General features: G+C 43.9%; 1 protein-coding gene across 1 annotated transcript in view; it reads right to left on the bottom strand.

The window, feature by feature from the left end:
* Positions 1-19,922, bottom strand: part of LOC145401884 (haloacid dehalogenase-like hydrolase domain-containing 5) — a 161,573-nt gene that overhangs the window by 123,764 nt on the left and 17,887 nt on the right. The window contains exon 3 of the mRNA XM_080273992.1: positions 5,851-6,063. Coding sequence (XP_080130118.1) covers positions 5,851-6,063 — 213 coding nt within the window. The remainder of the gene's footprint in view (positions 1-5,850; positions 6,064-19,922) is intronic.

The following is a 19,922-nucleotide window of genomic DNA, read 5'->3' as shown; positions in this document are numbered from 1 at the left end:
GGTGAGAGAGGTGATGCTGGTAAAAGTGATCATGAAGATACATAACCCTTCCATGGCTGCCGGCATCGAATGACGTTTAGCCGATCAATGGCTGCAGGCGTCGCTTGAGCGCGGCCTATAAAAAACTGAAAAATTTTTGGGAAGTGAACGAACGTTCTGAATGTCTTCACTCTGACCTATACTACACTTCCATATACCTCATCAAACAGTTCAAAGCCTGCTGCTGTGACGAGTGGATTTTCGATTTTCTCGCTCCTAGCCATAACTAAACAAGCACAACTGCACCCATTATCTCGACCCAGGCAGAACATATCATCTTTGTCCTCTTTTGCAAAACACACACACAACCACCTGCTTACGGTTATGAAGTTAATACAGGCACATACAAAAAAGTCGTGATAATAAGTGAAAAATACATTTTTGTCTTGGTATCTTTACCTATTTGCTCAGGTTTGTTGTAATGGTTTGGATCATTTGATGCAGTGCAACTTGTAGAAAACTGTGAAAACCTTCGGGAAGTGAACAAAAATCTGGGACATGAGACTGACCTTGACTTCACCTTCTCACATATCATCTGTCAGTTCACCACCTACTGTCATGACGAGTGGATGTACGATTTTTTCGCTCGTGGCATTGCCTAAAAACACATAGTTACATCCATTATCTCAACCCAGACAGAAAATACAATCTTTTTCCTCCCTTGCAAAACACATACAACCACCCTGTTTATGAGACAGCAATATATATTGAGAAAATAACAAGGTAAAATGATAAAGATGAACGTAAAATGATAGAGAAAGATGAACATGTTATTAAGGAAAAAAATATTTTCCCCCGTCTGTAAACTTATTTATTTCTGCTTTGTATCTGTATTCGTAATAATCAGACTTCTGAAGCTGCATTACGATTCTATTTTTAGCCATGCTCGTGGTGTGGGAGCTCGAAGTTGCGACTCAACCTCCACATTGCTAATCGGATCTGACCCTCCACACTATTCTCCTGTGGCAGAGCCTAACCTTGGAGGACATGCAGTTTTTCATTTAGGACCGAAGGTAAGATAACGTAAAAAATAACTTGAAACTACCATAAACATATTTTATATCAAAAAGGTGAAAAAGTATTCATAATTTTTCTTCCAGCCATTCCTAACAGATTATGTACTGAAATCATTCGATATCATCATATCTCATATATGCACAACATTTCAGCACCATTCGTATTGTTTTGGGAGGTAAGAAAAAAAAAATAACAACACCTGCCCAGTTGCATTGCGGCAGCGCCCCTGGGCGGCCGATATCGGTTGCCGTTATATCTGCAACTTCTGCGCTCCATTGCAAGCAATAAAATGTGTCTAGGAAGCTGGGATTTGCACTGTTAGGTGCATCTGAAGTTTCTCTTCAATATGGCAAGGAAAAAAAAATCAATTTTTGAAACTTCGAAAAATGGCCCCAGCGTCAGCCTGGCGTGCACGGAAAATTCCGGGCCTTCGGCCACGGAGGGGATAAAGAAGAGTAAAGAAAAAGACATCAATATGGATGTAGAGAGAAAGATCCATCTATCTATCTATCTATTGCCTGATGCCATAATCCTGTAAGGGGTGGCCATTTGATTTTGAGTTATTAGTTTTACAGGGAGGGGCACTAACCCTCCACCAACCCACTTGTTGACACGTAGGGATGAGAGATGGAGGGAACAACAGAAGAAAGTGAAGAGGGAGATGAAAGGAGAAAAATATAAGTGAAAATGTGGGTATGACAGAAGGTGTGGCATATGTATGATATATGAACTCACTAACACTAGAGGTAATGGGCAGTAACCAAAATAAAGGTATTATTTGAAAGAGAGGACATTAAGGGAGTCAATCTCAAACCAATAATCAATTTTTAAGGTTCACTGCAAAGACATTCAGCTATGTTGCATGCTCAAAAGTGGTTAGTGTCACTTTGTAGACCTCAGATGCTTACAGTGTATACCATATGTACAGTACTCTGCACCACCAATGTAGCAGAAGAGTCATGCCATCTCAGCAACCATTCAAGACTCTAAGAAGATTAGTGTGAAAATTATAAATACATACTGACATACCCTGTGACACAGACTGCTGTTCTGTTAATAAAATGAATATGACCTTTGCCAATTAAAGGTCACTTTTATGAAGGTGTATGGCCTACTGCCAAGTTAGCTGGCATGAGCACAATGCAAGAGAGGATAATAAATGTGAGTCAATTAGTAAATGCCTTGATGGCATTGTGTGAAACGAAGATGAAAGGGTGCAAAATGGAGGAGTGGGAGGGTGTGAAATGTGTAAGATCGGGAATGAATGGGAGGGGAAGAAGCACAGAAGGAGTTGCTTAGCTGATGAATGAGGTGTGGCAGAGTGGAATGGGAAACTACAAACATGTCAGCTTGAGGTGTATGTATGTCAAGTTTTAGTTTGAGAAGGTGATAGTGGCAGTAATTGTAGCGTATGCACCATGGGAAGACAGGATGAGCTGGATGAAGTAGTGGGAGAAATGCCCAGGAGCTATAAAGTGATCATAGTGGGGGATATGAATGGAAGAGTAGGCACTGGTCCAGAGGATGACATAATGGGTTGTAATGGAGTACCAGGAGAAAATGATAATGATAATGAGAAGTGATTAAAGGATATGTGTCAGGAGAGGAGGTTGTGCATTTGTAACTCGTATTTCAAACACAAAGACACACGTAAATATACATGGTATAGAGGGAACAGGCATCGTATTGAAAGAAGCCTGATTGATTACGTGCTCGCAGAGAGGTCGATGATGGGAATGGTTGCTGTTACGAGGACTGTGAGAGGACGATGTGGAGGTCTGTCAGATCATATGATTGTGGTATGCAAGATCAAGCTGAGAGGAGTGAGGTGGACCAGGAGAGAAAGGAAGTCAGGGAGAAAGACTGAAAATTGAGAAGCTGAGGATAAAATAAATGGCATATGATTACAGGACCAAAGGAGAGGAGGAGTTAGAATCAGTGAATTGGAATTAAATGGATCTGGACTGCCTGTGGAATGCACAGAGGGATTGCCTAGTTAGGAATGCTAAAGCGGTGTGTGGTGTGGCAGGAGTAACAACAAAGAAGAAAGGTACGGCATGGTGGGATGATGAGGTTAAGAAAGCAGTAGAGGAAAAGAGGAAGAAGTGGCTAAAGTGGTTACAGGACAGGGGTTCAGTTGAAATAAGAACTGAATATATTGAGAGCAAGAAGCACGTAAAGAGACAAGTGAAGAGGAAAAAGAAGGAGGTAGTGATGATCTAGGAAGAAAAATGAATGCCAAATACTCTGAAAATAGGAAGTTGTTCTGCAAAGTGGTGCAGAAATGTAGAACTGAAAGCGGAAAGAAATGTGATGGTGTGAAGGATGTAGGTGGTAGATTATTAACTCACAGGGATGAAGTAAGGACTAGAAGGAAAGAATATTCTGAAGGCCTGATGAATGGGAATAGAGAGAGCAGAGCAGCTGTAAACATGATTGGTTTTGGGGGTGTGCAGAAAAGGAATGCAGTGCCAGGAGACGTGACACTCACACAGGTGAAGAACACTGTAAAGTGGCTGAAAAATGGGAAAGCAACTGGGGTTAATGAGCAGAGATGATTAAGTGTAGTGGAGAGAGTGGAATGAGGTGCTTGTTGGAGATGGCATGGATGAGTGAAATTGTGCCAGCAGAGTGGAAAAAGGCTGTGACTGTATCCCTGTACAAAAATATAGGTGAGCGAAGTGAATGCAAGAATTATCGTGGTATAAGTTTACTGAGTGTGGTAGGGAACGTATATGGAAGAATTATTATAGAGAAAGTAAGGAAGATATCAGAAGTCCTAGTGAGTGATGAACAGGGTGGCTTTAGAAGTGGCAGAGGATGTGTGGATCAAATATCTGCAATGAGACAGATAGCTGAGAAGGCTTGTGAGAAGGACCATAAGGTGTTTATGGTATTCATGGATCTGGAAAAAGCATATGACAAAGTGGACAGAGAAAGATTGTGGAAGGTTCTGCACATGCATGGTGTAGATAGTAAGCTGCAAGGTGCTGTCAAAAGTTTTTATGATGGTAGTGATGCATGTGTAGAGGTTAATGGGCATCTAAGTGAATGGTTCACAATCGGTGTTGGTGTGCAACAAGGTTGTGTTATGTCCCCATGGTTGTTCAATATATATATGAATGAGGTGATGAGAGAAGTAAAAACATGAGTATTGGAGAAAGGGATGGCGTTGGTAATGAATGGTGATGGATTGAATATCTCAAATTTGTTGTATGCTGATGATGCAGTACTGCTTGCTAATACCGGACAAGAACTTGGTAGGCTAATGCAGAATATTGTTGATGTCTGTGAGCGTCGTGCCTTGAGAGTAAATGAAGAAAAAAGTAAAGTGATAGTTACTGAGTGAGAAGGTGACTCCCAGTGCAATGTTACAGTGAATGCAGAGAGACTGGAATTGGTGAGAGTGTTCAAAATACCTGGGTACAGCGATAGAAAAGAGAGGAAAATGTGCAAAAGAGGTTGAAAGTAGAGTGACACAAGGAAGAAAAGTAGCTGGTGCTATGAAGGCCTTGATAAGAAACAGAGGCTTGAGCGTTGCAGCTGCACGAGGCTTACATGGAGTGTCAGTGCCAACTTTAACATATGGATGTGAGACTATAGTGTGGCATGAAAATGAAAATTCAAGAGTAAGAGCAGTGGAGATGGGACTGCTGAAGAATGCATGTGAAATACAGAGGGTGGATAGGATACGAAATAATGTGATTCGTGAAAGATGTGGAGTGAGAAAGTCGGTGGACACCAGAATCGAAGAGAGTGTACTGAGATGATATGGTCAAGTGGTGAAAATGGATAACAAGAGTGGTGAAAAAGGTATATCTGAGCGAATTTGAAAGAGGGAGGAGGCGAGGTAGGCCAAGGAGGTGAAGAGATATGGTGGATGAGTGTGTAAGGAAGAGAGGTTTGGAAGTCAGTGAGGTTAGGGAACTGACAAGAGATCGAGCTGGCTGGATGAATGTTATGAGGAGTACTGCATGATCAGGGATTTGGAACCCTTTTTTAACATGGCAGCATCCGGATTGACTCTATCAGATACATTTATGTGAAGCTACGAAACGTGGTGAATGTTTTGGCATATCCGATAGAGCCAGGATTCCAGGGGCTTGAACGATGAGTGAACGGAAATGTGGCCCATTGGACTGGGCAAATTTGGGCTGTCTGGACATTGCTACTCCTCACCCTGCCCTAGGCTGGGAAAGGAGGTCCGGATGATGATGACGATGATGATGATAATGTGAAAGGAGTGTCACTGAGTGATAGTGAAATTGGTAATATGATTTATCTGCATCATTAAAAGAGATTCCCTTTAGGCTGAACAGAAACATGAGGCAGCAGGGGAAAAAAAAAAAAAAAAAAAAAAAAAAAAAAAAAAATGTACTGAGGGGATTAAAGAAGATTGTTTCTAGCCCTTTTACAACAAGGGACCTTTTGTAAACTGGATATAACTATCAAGGGGTGCCAAGAATTTAAGAAAACGTATATCATCATACTGAGGAGGTTACTGAAGATTCCAAACCCTTAATGAAGAGAGATCTCCTGTAACATGCTTAAATTTGTTTGGAGGTAGCAATGATATAATAAAGCTAGCCCCAAGGTGATGGGATATGAATATTAACTGTTACAAAATGAAAAGATTCAGATGTGTTAAATGGACTTTTTGTTGTCCCTACTTTATCCAGTTTTCTTTTCTTGTTCTCCTTATCCATCCTTTCTAATGAATCCCAGTCACATTGTCCTCTCTCTCCTACCTCCTTTTCCTTTTCTCTTCAATGTCAAGTACTAACAACAACACACCTCAATGTCAAGCCACTTAGAGAGCTGCTCTGCTTTGTCATTGCGCAGCAAGTTGCCGGCATTAGTCACGAAGACAGTGGGAACACGGAATTTCCCATTTTCATCAATCAGGAGCCTAAACGCTTCAGGGGCTGTGGGTAGGATACGTTTACCCCGGACGATGACGCCATCGATGTCGAATAGTAACCCGAAGTTGGGCACTTTCTTGGCAGCCTGGAATAGTAAATAAAAAAATAATATAAACAAACAAATAAAAATGTGTACAGTATAGAGAAACAGTACTTAACATCATCATTCTGACCTCTTCCTCACTTAAGAATATGGCGAGATAGGATCCAAAAAGCATAAGAGAAAGTATGAATTAAAACTATCAACAGTCTGCCCAGTGATATGGACCAGACACTCATTCACATATAAATCAAGGCCCTGGTATCCTGGTCCAACCATCAGCTTCCCCCCTGCCCCCCAGATAAACCTTACATATACCTGCCACAGTAAATCTGTTGATTGAGTCATATCGCTCTCTGTATATATCTTACCCAACAGAGTCAATCCTACACTATATATTGTTGCTGTTGCTTCGCCTCTCTCTCTCTGACCAAGCAGACCCATCAATCACAGGTGAGCAACTACTTCTGCAAGGCCACCCTACAGGCAATGTACAGAAAACAGACAGCACCTCACTAGGTTATGACCAGGGTCCTTCCACAGTACAGTGAGAGGAAATATGAGGTTTGGCTCTTGGGTGAATGCTACAGTTGCTCCACCCAGGGTGCACAGCACCACCACATGTAGGTTTCTCATCTGTGCCATCATATATTGTAAATCCACTACAGTACAGTAGAGGAAAAGGAGGAGTTGAGGAATAAATTATGGAAAGGATGGAAGGAGCACTGTTGCTTAACCCGCGCCGTCCCGAGGACGTACTTCCACGTCCTCACGTTTTGTCACAGCTAATCCCGAGGACGTACTTCAACGTCCTGCAATTGCAAGGTTCATAATTTCCACAATTTTCAATTTTCGCGAGTCATTTTTGGTACGTATACACGGGACACCTGCCTCAACAAGATGCCAGGCAGAGACAATGCCTTACCCAGCATGACCTCCTCCCCCCCCTGCATGCCCTTTTCTCAGCAATTCATCTGTTATCAGTGACCTGGCCAGTATAGCCATGTCATGCCACGGTACGAAATTCAGGGCCAGAGTGATTCCCCAATCAATGACAATGTGGAGGACAAACTTTACATAGCATTAGAGGAAGAAACAGTTAGAAATGATGATCAGGTAATGTGGCAAAAAAAGGTCAGGTATTAGTGAGTGAAACAATGCTTATAATGCCTATATTACTGCTTGAAAACCAATATACTTTTGTACTACATATAAATTCGTAACAGTAAATAAATAAATACCGTTTATGAGTGGTGTGAAATAGTTATCCTCCCATAGAACTCGTTTTCTTTGGTGCCAGCCTGATAGAAAACCCAGTAAAGTAAGGAGGCTCTCCTACCTGTAATGAGTATTTTAAACCTCAGGTGAGCGATTTCTCTATGAATTTTCGATGTTTCTCACCAAAAGCGAAAGTTTTAGCAAAAAAAAAAAAAGGTTGAAAATTGCCCGGGATTGGGGGGTACCAGTGGTCGAAAAGTGGCCGGGACGGGGCGGGTTAATAACCATATACAGTGACTGAACAGACCTGTGGCACAAAGTTAACCTACTGATTCCATCACAATAGACTATGTGTAAAATGTACTTGAAATGCTTTGCTGCAGTTTCAGTTACATAATGTGTGAGATAAAATCAGTAACACTGTACAGTATACATAATTTATGTTCACTGCATGGGGTACGCCACAACTTCAGGTAAATCTGAACAAAATTTTTAGGCACAGTGAAAATACAGCACCTTCTTCCTTGACTCTGCCAGTGTAAGGACAAAACTCCATATCCCAACTCTGGTGAGGGAATAATGTTGGTCTGGCCTTTATTCCTTAAAGTATCTACATGATCTTGCAATGAAAGGAAAATTAATTTCTAACTGTTCAGAACCCTAGTGATATACTATATGGTACCTATCATGCATTTCTTCAATACCATCATTACGTGATGGTATTATATGAAAACTGGCTTAAAAAAAGAAAAAAAAAAGTTAAGTCCTTTACTATTAATTTAAAACTGGGAAAAAAGTAGGAACACTGTGCTAAGCTGCTGCATCCACAATTCTAGTACTGCCAAGCATCTAGGAACAACCCAAAGTAAACAAAAAAATTTCCAGCATACAATAAACTCTCACTAAAGTACAGTTCTTATCTTGCAGTGCTATAAAAGAAATTGTTCTCATAATCTTTAAACATATGAGGTCTGTTCAGAAAGTATCCAACCTTAGGGTCTAAAAAAATTAATAACTAACCTGTTGAGCTAGGCCCCCTCAAAGTAGGGCCCTTCTGACTTGACACACATAGCCTAGTGTTCTTCCACTGCCTTAAACAGTTTTCAAAGTCAACTTTCGGTATCTCCTGCAGGTGCTTCGTTGCATTTGTTGTGATCTCTTCGCTTGGATGAACACTGCTCAAGACATGTTGGACTGTGAAAATTGTGATCCCACCATCATCCACTCACTTGATGTAGTGCTGCCTACTTCTTCCTTAGCCTTTATCATTCTTTTTCTGTGCCTGCCCTCCTCTCTTCCAATTTCTCCATCTTTCCTGTCACTTCTTATTGCTTTTCTTTCCTTTACAGGTGGCTTTACATTGAGTGACAAGCCTAATGGTTTCCTGTAGGCCAAGAAACCATTTACAACGCTGGGTGGTAACCATATAACCATACCACACGTGCTCTTTATGTGTCAACAAATGGGTTGGTGGAGGGTTAGTGCCCCTCCTCGTAAAACAAATAACTCAAAGTCAAATGGCCGCCCCTTATGGGATTATGGCATCTGGCAATAGATAGATAGACTTTCTGAAGACTGTTATCACTGGAGATGAGACTTGGGTGTATGAGTACGATCCAGAAACCAAAGCACATTTGTTCCATGGGAAGCATGAAGGGACGCTTCAGCCAAAAAAAAAGGCATGATAATCTGCAGCAAGGTCAAATGCACTCGCATGCTGACAGTTTTTTGACTACTGTGGTGTTGTGCACCACAAATACGCACCAGGTCAGAGTGTCAACAAACACTACTACCTCAACGTTATCTGTCGTCTTTGTGATGCAGTTCTGCAGAAGAGATCAGACCTTTGGAATGCATTAAGTTGGAGGCTGCACCATGACAATGCCCCTGCCCATTCTTCTCACATGATTCAGGAATTTCTGGCCAAACACAACATCCGCAGATTCTGCAGGTTCCCTACTCATCAGACATGGCTCTGTGCGACTTTTGGTTATTCTGTAAGCTCAAAACTCTGTTGAAAGGTTCCCGATTTGAGATGAGAGAAGAGATCATGATGAATGCAATGAAGCACGTGCATGAAATAACGAAAATAGACTGAAAAATATTTCAGGCAGTGGAATGAACCCTGGACTACGTGTGTCAAGTCAGAAGGGGCCTACTTTAAGAGGGATTAGTGTCCAAGCTCAACAGGTTAGCTATTTATTTTTTAAACGTCTAAGGTCAGGTGCTTTCTGAACAGACCTTGTACCACACTATCTTCTTTTATCAAGATCCAGTCCAGTTGACTGTAACAAAAAAATGTCCAAAAGAAAAATTTAACACATTCTACAGGATATAAACTGCAGCTCTAATCCTGTACAATAGCTATAATATCTACATATTACTGGTACTACATCCAACACTGTTTGAGCATGCATATTTCAAAGCATCTCAGATCCACATGGCAACACCACACTCTCCTAAAGATAGTTCCATTCCTATAGATATTTCTGGAAATAATGAAGTTACACACTGTTTACATCAGAAGTCTGCATTGATAAAACTGAAACTACTTTTAGTTAGTTTGGGACAAAGAGGATAAACTGTATTGTAAGGGTTTAGAGACATTAGTGAGCCAGATTATACCTAGAAATGTTGTAACTGTTTTGAGACAGACCTGAGGAAAACAAAGTAATGTTATACTGGCCAGAAATCTTACAAGTTCAGTGATCTTCATTTCTACACTGTTTCACACAGCTCATCAGTACAATAATATGCTGTACACCTTCTCTGGACACTTATAACATAGCTAAAATGTACGGAGCTTGCTTTCCAGTTCCACATGAGTACAGTAATACACTGAAAAATACAACTTAGTTTCAAATATGTAAAACAATGAATCATAGTAACCCTACTTTCTGTAATTACACAGAGGTTATTAGGATCCATAAAGAGATGAAAGAAATCTAATAAAACATTAGTTACAGTATGTGAAGTTCCCAGTACAGAGCACAGTGAGACAATGCATTCAATATGGAAACATGACATATGGAAAAGTACATCCACTGATTCATCATTCAGTCTTTCAAACCACACTAGGCTTATCCTTTGACTAAAATTTCTCTACAGTGAAGAAAATCATCAGGTGTTTTTATATATAAAACTCTTTGCCCAACCAGTTCAGAGAAAGGATTGTCCGAGATAGTTTTAGAAGCCCTTAACCACTAGGCCTTTTTGCTGACAAAATCTTCTGCCGTTAGCCTAAATAAACCACCCAAGTGTATAATTCAGTGAAAGGGTTACAGGTATATATCACATAATAATAATAATAATAATAATAATAATAATAATAGTACCTGTAATGATAATAATCCCTCCATCCATCCGCCATCCATTTTGGGGGGGGGGGTCAAGAATGTACGAGCCCAGGGCTAGGCTACTCAGTCTGGACATTTGAGGCAAGGATGACCAGCTCTGATCACCCTTGTGGAAATAAGTGAGCAATAACCTCCAGTCACCCCACAGATATAAACTAGCACAAACTCAATTTGGTTGGCACAACCTAAACCACTAAACTACAAGGTGTCATTTGGTTACTGTATATGGTTACCACTTTATGCAGTACTATAAATGGGGTCCTGGTTTACAAAAAACCATTTGGCTTATTACAGTACCGGTACTCAGTGTAGAGTCATCTGAAGGCAGCAATACAACTACGACTGCGTACTAATAATAATCAATCACTGTCTCTTCAATACACTAGGTATACTTAACCACAGGCACATAAATGAAAATGCTTAATTATAAGATACAATACTGTGTTTTAGGTGGTACATGCAGAAGCCCAGATAGAAGCCATATGTTCCTGGCAAAGAGCACCTAACATCAACCTCAGCATTATTAATTGAGGCTACAAGAATCTTGGACACCAGACAGTTGCTGTGGTAACAGGAACTTTAAAGAAGAATGATGACATGTAACCAAGGCAACCATTTGCTGGTTCTATACAAACACAGCAGACGATGCAAAGTAGTCCCATAACAGCAGAGCTAAAGGAGTTAATGCACATTAAGAATGATTCATGGATTTGTTACTGTCGACAATAACCCATCAGAAACTTTTAACCCCTTAACCGCGGGGCGTCACTTTTGTGACGCTCGGGCGCAATGGATTATACTGCGGGGCGTCACTTTTGTGATTTTATGTTATTTTGAATTCTCCTGGGCTTACAAGTGATGGCTTGTATCATCTATCAGTACCGCCAACGTCCAACACTAGCCATGTCTCAAAATCTCATCTGTACTCCCATCCACTGTTGACAATTTAGCAATTTTTCCCCGTTCCTGACTCCCCTCCCTACCTCCCCTCCATTACCCTGTTCTCTCGCCTGCCTGGCCGTGCTGTGCTAAAGCAAATCTCTCCCGGAATTATCCACTGATTTCATCCATTGAAATAAGCCCTATGCCCTATTCTTATACAAAATAATAAATACCAAAAAGAAAGAAGGTAAGTGATAGTGCTATACACCTGGATTTGGCTAATTATCACCTGACAACACCTCACGTGCACTCGTTCGCTAATTTCCCACGGAAATTTCCCTTTGAAATATGCCGTATAATCTATTCTAGTAATAATAATATATATAAGAAAGGAAGGGAGAAGCCTAAGTGACATTTACATTCACCTGGAACTACCTATTTTTTTATGTATTGTTGAGAATTCCTACCAATCATTTTTTAGCATGTACTGCTACTGTCCACCAATAGTCAGCACTCCTAATCTCATCTGTACTCCCATCCATTGTTGACAATTTAGCCATTTTCCCCCGTTCTTGACTCCACTCCCTACCTCCCCTCCAGTATCCTCTCACCCCTCCCTACCTCACCTCCTTTACCCTTTCCTATCGCCTGCCGGCTGTGCTGCACTAAAGCAAATCTCCCCCAGAATTTTCCACTGATTTCATCCATTGAAATAAGCCCTATGCCCTATACTTATACAAAATAATATATACAAAAAAGAAATAAGGTAAGTGATAGTGCTATATACCTGGAATTGGCTAATTATCACCTGACAACACCTCACATGCACTCGTTCGCTAAATTCCCACAGTAATTTTCCCTTTGAAATATGCCTTGTAATATATTTTCGTAATAAAAATATATATAAGAAAGGAAGGGAGAAGCCTAAGTGACATTTACAGTCACCTGGAACTACCTATTTCTTTATGTATTGCCGAGATTTCCTACCAATCATTTCTTAGCATGTAAGTTAGCAGCTGTCAGCCCCATTGTCACTGTCAACCCTTGCCTGCTCAGATAAGCCGTGCCATTCAGTTCCTTGTCCTCCTCTGTGGTCAAACCATGTCGCACTCGTGCCGCGACATTTCCGCCGCTTCTGCGCCCATTGCAAAGGGCCCCGTGACCTCTACCCCCAGAAAAACTCGTGGGAGAAGCAGGAAAGGACTAAGTGACTCTGCAGTGGAACGTGAACTTGCAGAATTATCGATGATAATGATGGATAGTGACTATGATCCTTCGGGTGATTCGTGTGATGAGCCGGGTGAGGAAATCGTGCCAGAAACTCCTAGTATGAGTGCTTCAGTGTCCCAAGTTATCCCTAGCTCCAAAGGAAAGGAGCCCTTAGTGCAACAAGGGAAGGAATTTGGGAAGGGAGTGAAAAGGCGGCGGGTTAGCCCCGGAACAATGGCCCCACGTGACCCAGCATGCCATGAGTCCCGAGGTGAATCACCTCCCCGCTCTCCTAGCCCCACTTCACTCATTTCTCCCTCTTCTTCAGCAGAATTTTCTCTGGAGTCTTCATCGTCGGAGTCGCCACCAGCACCTACAGTGAAGGCATGCCGTAGAGGAAGAGGTAAATCCCTGACCCGTAAAAGTAGAGTTGCCAGTAGAGTAAGGGCTGCTAGTGCTGTACGGCAACCCAGGGTCAATGCGAGTGACCTTGAACCAGCCCGATCTGCCTCACAGCCACCCTCCACCCTCACCCACCCTACACCACCACGACAGGGAATCCTGGACGCCTTCGCGTGGACGGAAGGGTCCGATTTTGTCCCAGAACATCTTGATTTCAACGAGAGTTCCTCAGGGATACAGCCTGCCTTCACTCTTGACAAGGATGCTGAGTGTGTTGACTTCCTTTTGGCCTTCCTCGATGACGAAGTCATGCAGCACACATGTGATGAGACCAACAGGTATGAATCACAACGTGCTGCAAGTGGTACAGGTGCAGCCAAGATGCAACAGTGGACCATGCTGGGAGTGCAGGAGCTGCATGTGTTCTCTGCCCTCATGCTTCTCATGCCACATTCAAAGAAGCATGAGTTGGAAGAATACTGGTCCATGGACCCCTTACTACCCTCACCCACCTTCAATAAGTACATGGCCAGAGATCGCTTCCGGAACATCATGGGAAACCTGCACTTCACCAACAATGATGTACCTTCCCAGACCGACCCACTCTGGAAGATCCAGATTCTGAGCAGAATGAAGGATAAGTTTATGACATTCTTCCACCCCTATCAGAAGGATGTCATTGATGAATCCTTGGTTTTGTTCAGAGGACGTCTTAGGCTTGTGCAGTACATTCCAAGCAAACGCCATCGCTATGGAATCAAGTTCTTTGTACTGTGCGACTGTAAGACGGGGTACATCCTTGACTTCATCATTTATTCAGACAGCACTGTCGATCTGGATAAAACACACCCCCTTGGCTTCTCAGGCTGTGTAGTGAAAGTGCTCCTTGAAAGGTATTTTGGTGGGAATCATGTGCTGTATACTGACAACTATTATACAGCACCGAAACTTGCTAAATACCTTTCAGAGCACGGCATCGGTTCCTGCGGCATTGTCAAGAGTAATCGTGCCCACTTCCCTAAATTCCCAAAGGCAGGAACCTCGCAGCGAGGAGACGTGCACCTACGCAAGTCTGAGAAGATGCTGGCAATATGGTGGCATGACAAGAGGGTCGTGCACATGCTCACCACCGTACACAAGGGGGAACTGAAAGACAGTGGGAAGGTCGACCGTAGGACAGGCGAACCTGTGAGGAAACCTGATGCTGTCATAGACTACAATATCAACATGGGGCTGGTGGACAAGTCCGACATGATGATTGGAGAGATAGACTGCCTCAGGAAGAATACTAGGTGGTACATGAAAGTTTTTCTACATCTCATAGACATGACGATGCTGAACGCCTTCATCCTGTACAAGATGAAGGTAAAGCCACCCAAGTCCTTCTCTCTGAGGTTGTTCGCCAGGACTTGTGTTCAGCAGCTGCTTGAGAGATATGGTAAGGTGACAGCAGCAGCTCCAAGGCGCCGTGCAGTAAGACTTCCCGACAGACTTCAGCAGAGGGGTACATGAATCGGCACAGACTGGTGCAAATGCCTGCCACAACCAAGAGGAAGGCTGCGATCCGCAGGTGCCAGGTGTGTGCACATACCACCCGACGCACACCTGAGCACAAATGCACCTCTTGGCAGTGCGCTGAGTGCCAGGTTCCCCTCTGCATTACCTGCTTCTTTGATTACCACAGCCAGAAGCAGTTCTAAAAGTGCAAGTGGAAAATGAAAATAAGGTGTAAATAATGTGTAAAGTAATCCCTCCAATATCCAACATAATAGAGCCATAGGCATGTTCGGATAGTGGTCCTGTCCGGATATTGGGCCCCAGCCTTCAGGACTTGTACTTATGGACCCTAACTCAGAAAAACACCTATACAACTCGCTCTGGACATGCATAGCACCTATTTAAGACCCAAATCACACCAATAAGGCACATAAAAGACTGAAATAAATGCAAAAGAAGCATAAAATGAGGTTTTTGAGGTAGGTTCATACAATACTCAACATTCTGGGTACCTACAAGTCTCTGGCTCCTGGACTGGTAGTTATGGAACCTAACCTAGCCTAACTCAGAAAAACACCTCCCTACTGCACATGCATAGCACCTAAGACACAGAATACTCACACCAATAAGGGACATAAAAGAGTGAAATGAGGTGTTTGAGGTGAGTATAGTATGGAAAATACAGTACAGTACAGTATGAAACATTCTGCCTACTTACAACAAGTCCATGGCCATCTCCATGAATAACCGCCTCCTCTCAGACTCTGACAGTAAGAAGGATTTCCTGAAGCACTTGCAGTACACTGTTCATGAAGTCTTGCACTGAACTTAGTCATTCGCACTCAAAAGTCCATTCTCTTCACAGTGCGCACTCTTGTCTTACTTATGCTCCATTGTAACTTAAAAGGTGTTGCACTCTGCACTTTAAGTCTTTCCACTCATGAAACCAATTTCAAAACAAAACACACAAGGTAATTTACATTAAATTTAGTCCAAAAATTGTTTGTCTTTTCACTCACAACTCTAAATCCTTAACACAATGCACTGTTTTTTTCACTGCACAACACTGTAAATTCCCGTGTGGTCTAGTGGAGAAGTTCTTGGCATCTAATCACTGTCAGAGTCTGAGAGTAGCACAGGGAGGTGACCTAGGGATGCGTCGCTGGGTCGTGGTGATGGCGTACCCACTGCAGACGACTATGAAGACAGACGCAAACTCACGTCGAGCGGTGACTCCACCGTGGCTGATGTGCTGGGCTGTGGCTCGGAGCATGAGGGCCTGTCTTGGGGAGGCAACGGAGTGGAGCCAGGGCTGGGCACAGCAGGGGTCACGGGCCTGAAAAAGCTGTCAATCGTTGACTGACGCAAGGAACAACGATTCTGACAATTTATGATGCGCTGCCTGAAAGCACGCACTTCCTCCACAAGTCCCAAGGGCCCCATCTCCCTGTTGCAGTCCGGGTGTTCCAGGTAGTCCAGAACGAACTCTAGGTGTTCCCGGAGTGCGCTCAGGGATGGCTGGAGTTGTGTCATGCTGAGAGGAGTCCGCATCATTGTCGCCATCCTCGTCGGAATCTTCAAGCTGGGTACTGATACCTGCAACTGAAGATACGATCTCGATATCAGACAGGGTCTGATACCCAGGATCGCCCTCGTCGTCATCCAACCACTCACGCACGTCGTCCACATCAACATCGTCGCCGTGCGTACGTAGATGTGCATGGAAGTCATCCACGTCGAAACCTAGGAAATCGTACTCCACATCCGTTCCAAGAAGCAGACGAGACCAACCATTTTCTAGAGTCTTAACAGGGATTTCCTTCCATGCACTGGCCCAGTTGTAGATTGCAGACCTGATGTTGTAGCAGCGAAGGTTTTCCAAAGTCCGCTGGCCTCACGTGTCCTGTCCCTCCCTGCGCTTGTCCTCGTCCTCGAGAACAACCATCACCTCGTCCAGGAACTTCCAGCGGTATAAGTGCTTCGTTGCCACGATCACTCCTTGGTCCATTGGTTGGATAAGAGCAGTAATATTAGGTAGAAGAAACATGCACCTAATGCGGCCATTCTCAGCCACCAAGTCCTTGTCGCACGGGTGGGCAGGTGCATTGTCGAGGAGAAGGAGGGCCTTTACCTTGTTGCGTCGGATTCCCAGTTTCTCCGTCTGGTAATGTATGACCTCCTTGACGAAATGGTGGTGGAACCAGTCTTTGAAGATCTGGGCTGTGAACCATGCCTTCAAAGAATGGTACCAGACGACAGGAAGGACATCCATCACTCCACGAAGACACCGAGGCTGCTTTGCACGGCCAACAATAACAGGCTTAAGCCGGTGCATGCCGTTAGCATTGGCACAACACAAAGCAGATATCCGTTGGTTGGAGAGCTTGCGGCCAGGTACATGCTTCTCCATCTCCTTGGCTAGAGTGTTCGTTGGCAAAGAGTGATAGAATAAACCAGTTTCGTCAGCGTTGTAGACTTGACCGAGCGAGGCCCTCCCTGTCGATCAAGCCCTTCACCTTGTGCCGAAACTTGTCAACTCCATCCTCATTAGCGTCCAAAGCTTCGCCATGAGACTTACGGTTGGTAAGGCCATGCCATAACTTAAACGCGAAGAGCCAACCCTCGGATGCCTTGAAGTCTAGGGCGTCATGAAGCCTGGTGAACTTCTCAGCAGAAGCCTTCAGCTCCGTACCACGTACCATCACACCAGCAGCACGTTGCTGTCGATACTAAATCAACGTGGAGCGGTCGACTTCAGCAAACTTGGGAGTAAACATCACCTTCCTCTCCACGTTGCGTTTGCTTCTCGACAAGAAGTCAACCGTGTACCCCATGAGTTTGTCTCGGGATCTCTTAATATCAAACAAAGTAGATCGGGCTAGGTTAAACTCGCGGAGGATGCGTGAAGAAGACCATCCTGCATCTACTTTCTCCAATATCTCCCGCTTCTTCTCCAGAGTCAATACCACTCTCTTCCTGTTCTCAGGCGGCGGGGCCATCATCACACACACGAAGGAGAGGCACGTGAGCAGCATGAATGCCTGCAGCAGGGAAGGCACCACCACAAAAGCGAGCACGAGGGCAGCCATGACAACGAGCGTTCACTCGCGACAAGAGACAGGCAGAAAGTGAGGATGATGCAGGGGTGCTCTAGCGGACGTCGGAGGAATGACGTGCCATAACAAAGCTGTCCCACGCCCCGCGTGCCAAGTTCAAATTACAGGCGGGAATTTGTGTGTGTGTGTGTGTGTGTGTGTGTGTGTGTGTGTGTGTGTGTGTGTGTGTGTGGTTTTTGGACCATTTTGGGAATATTGGACCCTGGGACGATTATGTCTGGTTAGTGGGGATGTCCGGATAGTGAGCGTTCAGATATTAGAGGGATTACTTATATATATATATATATATATATATATACAGTATACTGTACATACCCCCCCTGGGGGTAGGGGGGTTTCAAGAATACTCCCCCACTATCCCTGCTTGTCGACTAAAAGGGTTGGTGGTGGGTTAGTGCCCCACCCCGTAAAAAGAACTAACTAAACAAGCGAACAAAGCGCCTCGGACCAGGACGGACCATATGTTGACGACTATGGAAAGGACAAAGGACATTCTGAGGGTGTGAACATGGAATGTGAGAGGAGTGAATGATGAAGTGAAAGAGAGAGAGATTGTTCAGGTGCTTGAGGATGCAAGAGTGGATATATGTGGATTGACTGAAACTTAATGGAAAGGTGAAAGGGTGAGAGAACGGGAATATGGTTTAGGTATATGTGCGAGAGTTAATGAGAATGAGAGGGCAAGAGAGGGAGTATGTCTGATGATAAGCAAGAAGTGGAAGGAGAATATAAGAGAGTATGGAACAGTGGGTGCAAGGATTGTATGGGTGAGGATGAAAGTAGGTATACAAGTGTGGGGGACTGTATGTGTGTATGCTCCGACAAAGGACCAAGTGACAGGAGTGAAAGATGAGTTTTGGGCGAGAGCAGAAGCATGCATGGACAAATCTGAGAGGAGCTACAGAGTGCTTTTGACTGGAGACATGAATGGCAAAGTTGGGAATGTACGAGTGGATGGAGTGATTGGTCAGTGGGGTGTGCCAGATGAAGTAGATGGGAATGGTAGTGCTTTGGTGGACATCTGTGCTGGTAGGGGGGTTCTTTGATCTCAATGTGGGACTGAAACAGGGTTGTGTGATGTCTCCATGGCTGTTTAATATATACATGGGTGGGGTTGTAAAGGAGGTGCAAGGTAGGGCAGTGGATGTGGGGGTGGCTCTAATGAATGAGGGTGAGATTTGGAAGATTCCAGTGTTGCTGTTTGCTGATGATACAGTATTGTTGAGTGAAGATGAATGGGAGCTGCAAGGTTTGGTGAATGAATCTGGGACAGTGTGTAGGAGGAGGAAGCTGAAAGTTAATGTAAACAAAAGTAAAATTATGGTGTTTGAGAGAAATGAAGTCACAGAATGTACAGTGAGGTTGGATGGTGAGGATATGGAGAATGTGAGTACATTCAAGTACTTGGGTAGTGTGATGAGTAAGGATGGAACTCTGGGGGATGAAGTGCGTGAAAGGGTACAACAGGGAAGGAAGGTTGTTGGTTCACTGAAAGCAGTGATGAGAAATAGGAAGGTGAGTATAGAAGTTAAGAAGTCACTGCATGATAGTATTGTGATCCCTACCCTGACGTATGGAAGTGAGGCGTGGACCTTGCAAGAGGGGAACAAGTCAAGAGTGAGAGCAGTGGAAATGAGTTACTTGAGAGAAACATGTGGAGTGACATGGAGGGACAGGTTGACGAATGAAGAAGTGAAGGAACGTTGTGGGGTGGACGTGGATGTGGTTGAGAAGATTAGGAGAAATACACTGAGGTGGTTTGGACATGTTGAGAGACTGGAGAATGAAAGACTGACTAAGAGGGTGTATGTAGGTGAGGTGGAGGGAGGAAGAGGGAGGGGTAGACCGAGGATGAGGTGGAGGGATGGAGTTGAGAGGTATATGAGGGAGGGGGGGGTGAGTTGGGGGTAGGGTAGTCAAATGGTGGGTGACAGAGCAACTTGGAGGCGTTTTGTCAGCGGCCACCCGTTGCGGGATTAGGGCGTCGGGCTATAGATGGATAGATAGACATTCCTCAGCAGTCCCATCTCCACTGCTCTCACTCTTGACTTCATTTCCATGCCACACCATAATCTTACATCCATATGTCAAAGTTGACACTAACACTCCTTCATGTAAGCCTTGTGCAGCTGCAGCACTCAAGCCTCTGTTTCTTTTCAAGGCTTTCATAGCACCAGCTACCTTCCTTCCTTGTGTCGCTCTACTTTCCACTTCTTTTGCATAT

The sequence above is a fragment of the Coenobita brevimanus genome, chromosome 57 (assembly GCF_032717465.1).
Source record: "Coenobita brevimanus isolate Jiangsu-jjx chromosome 57, ASM3271746v2, whole genome shotgun sequence".
Classification (NCBI taxonomy): Eukaryota; Metazoa; Arthropoda; class Malacostraca; order Decapoda; family Coenobitidae; genus Coenobita; species Coenobita brevimanus.
The sequence above is the reverse complement of the archived record's forward strand: the minus strand, read 5'-3'. Positions and strand labels throughout refer to the sequence as shown.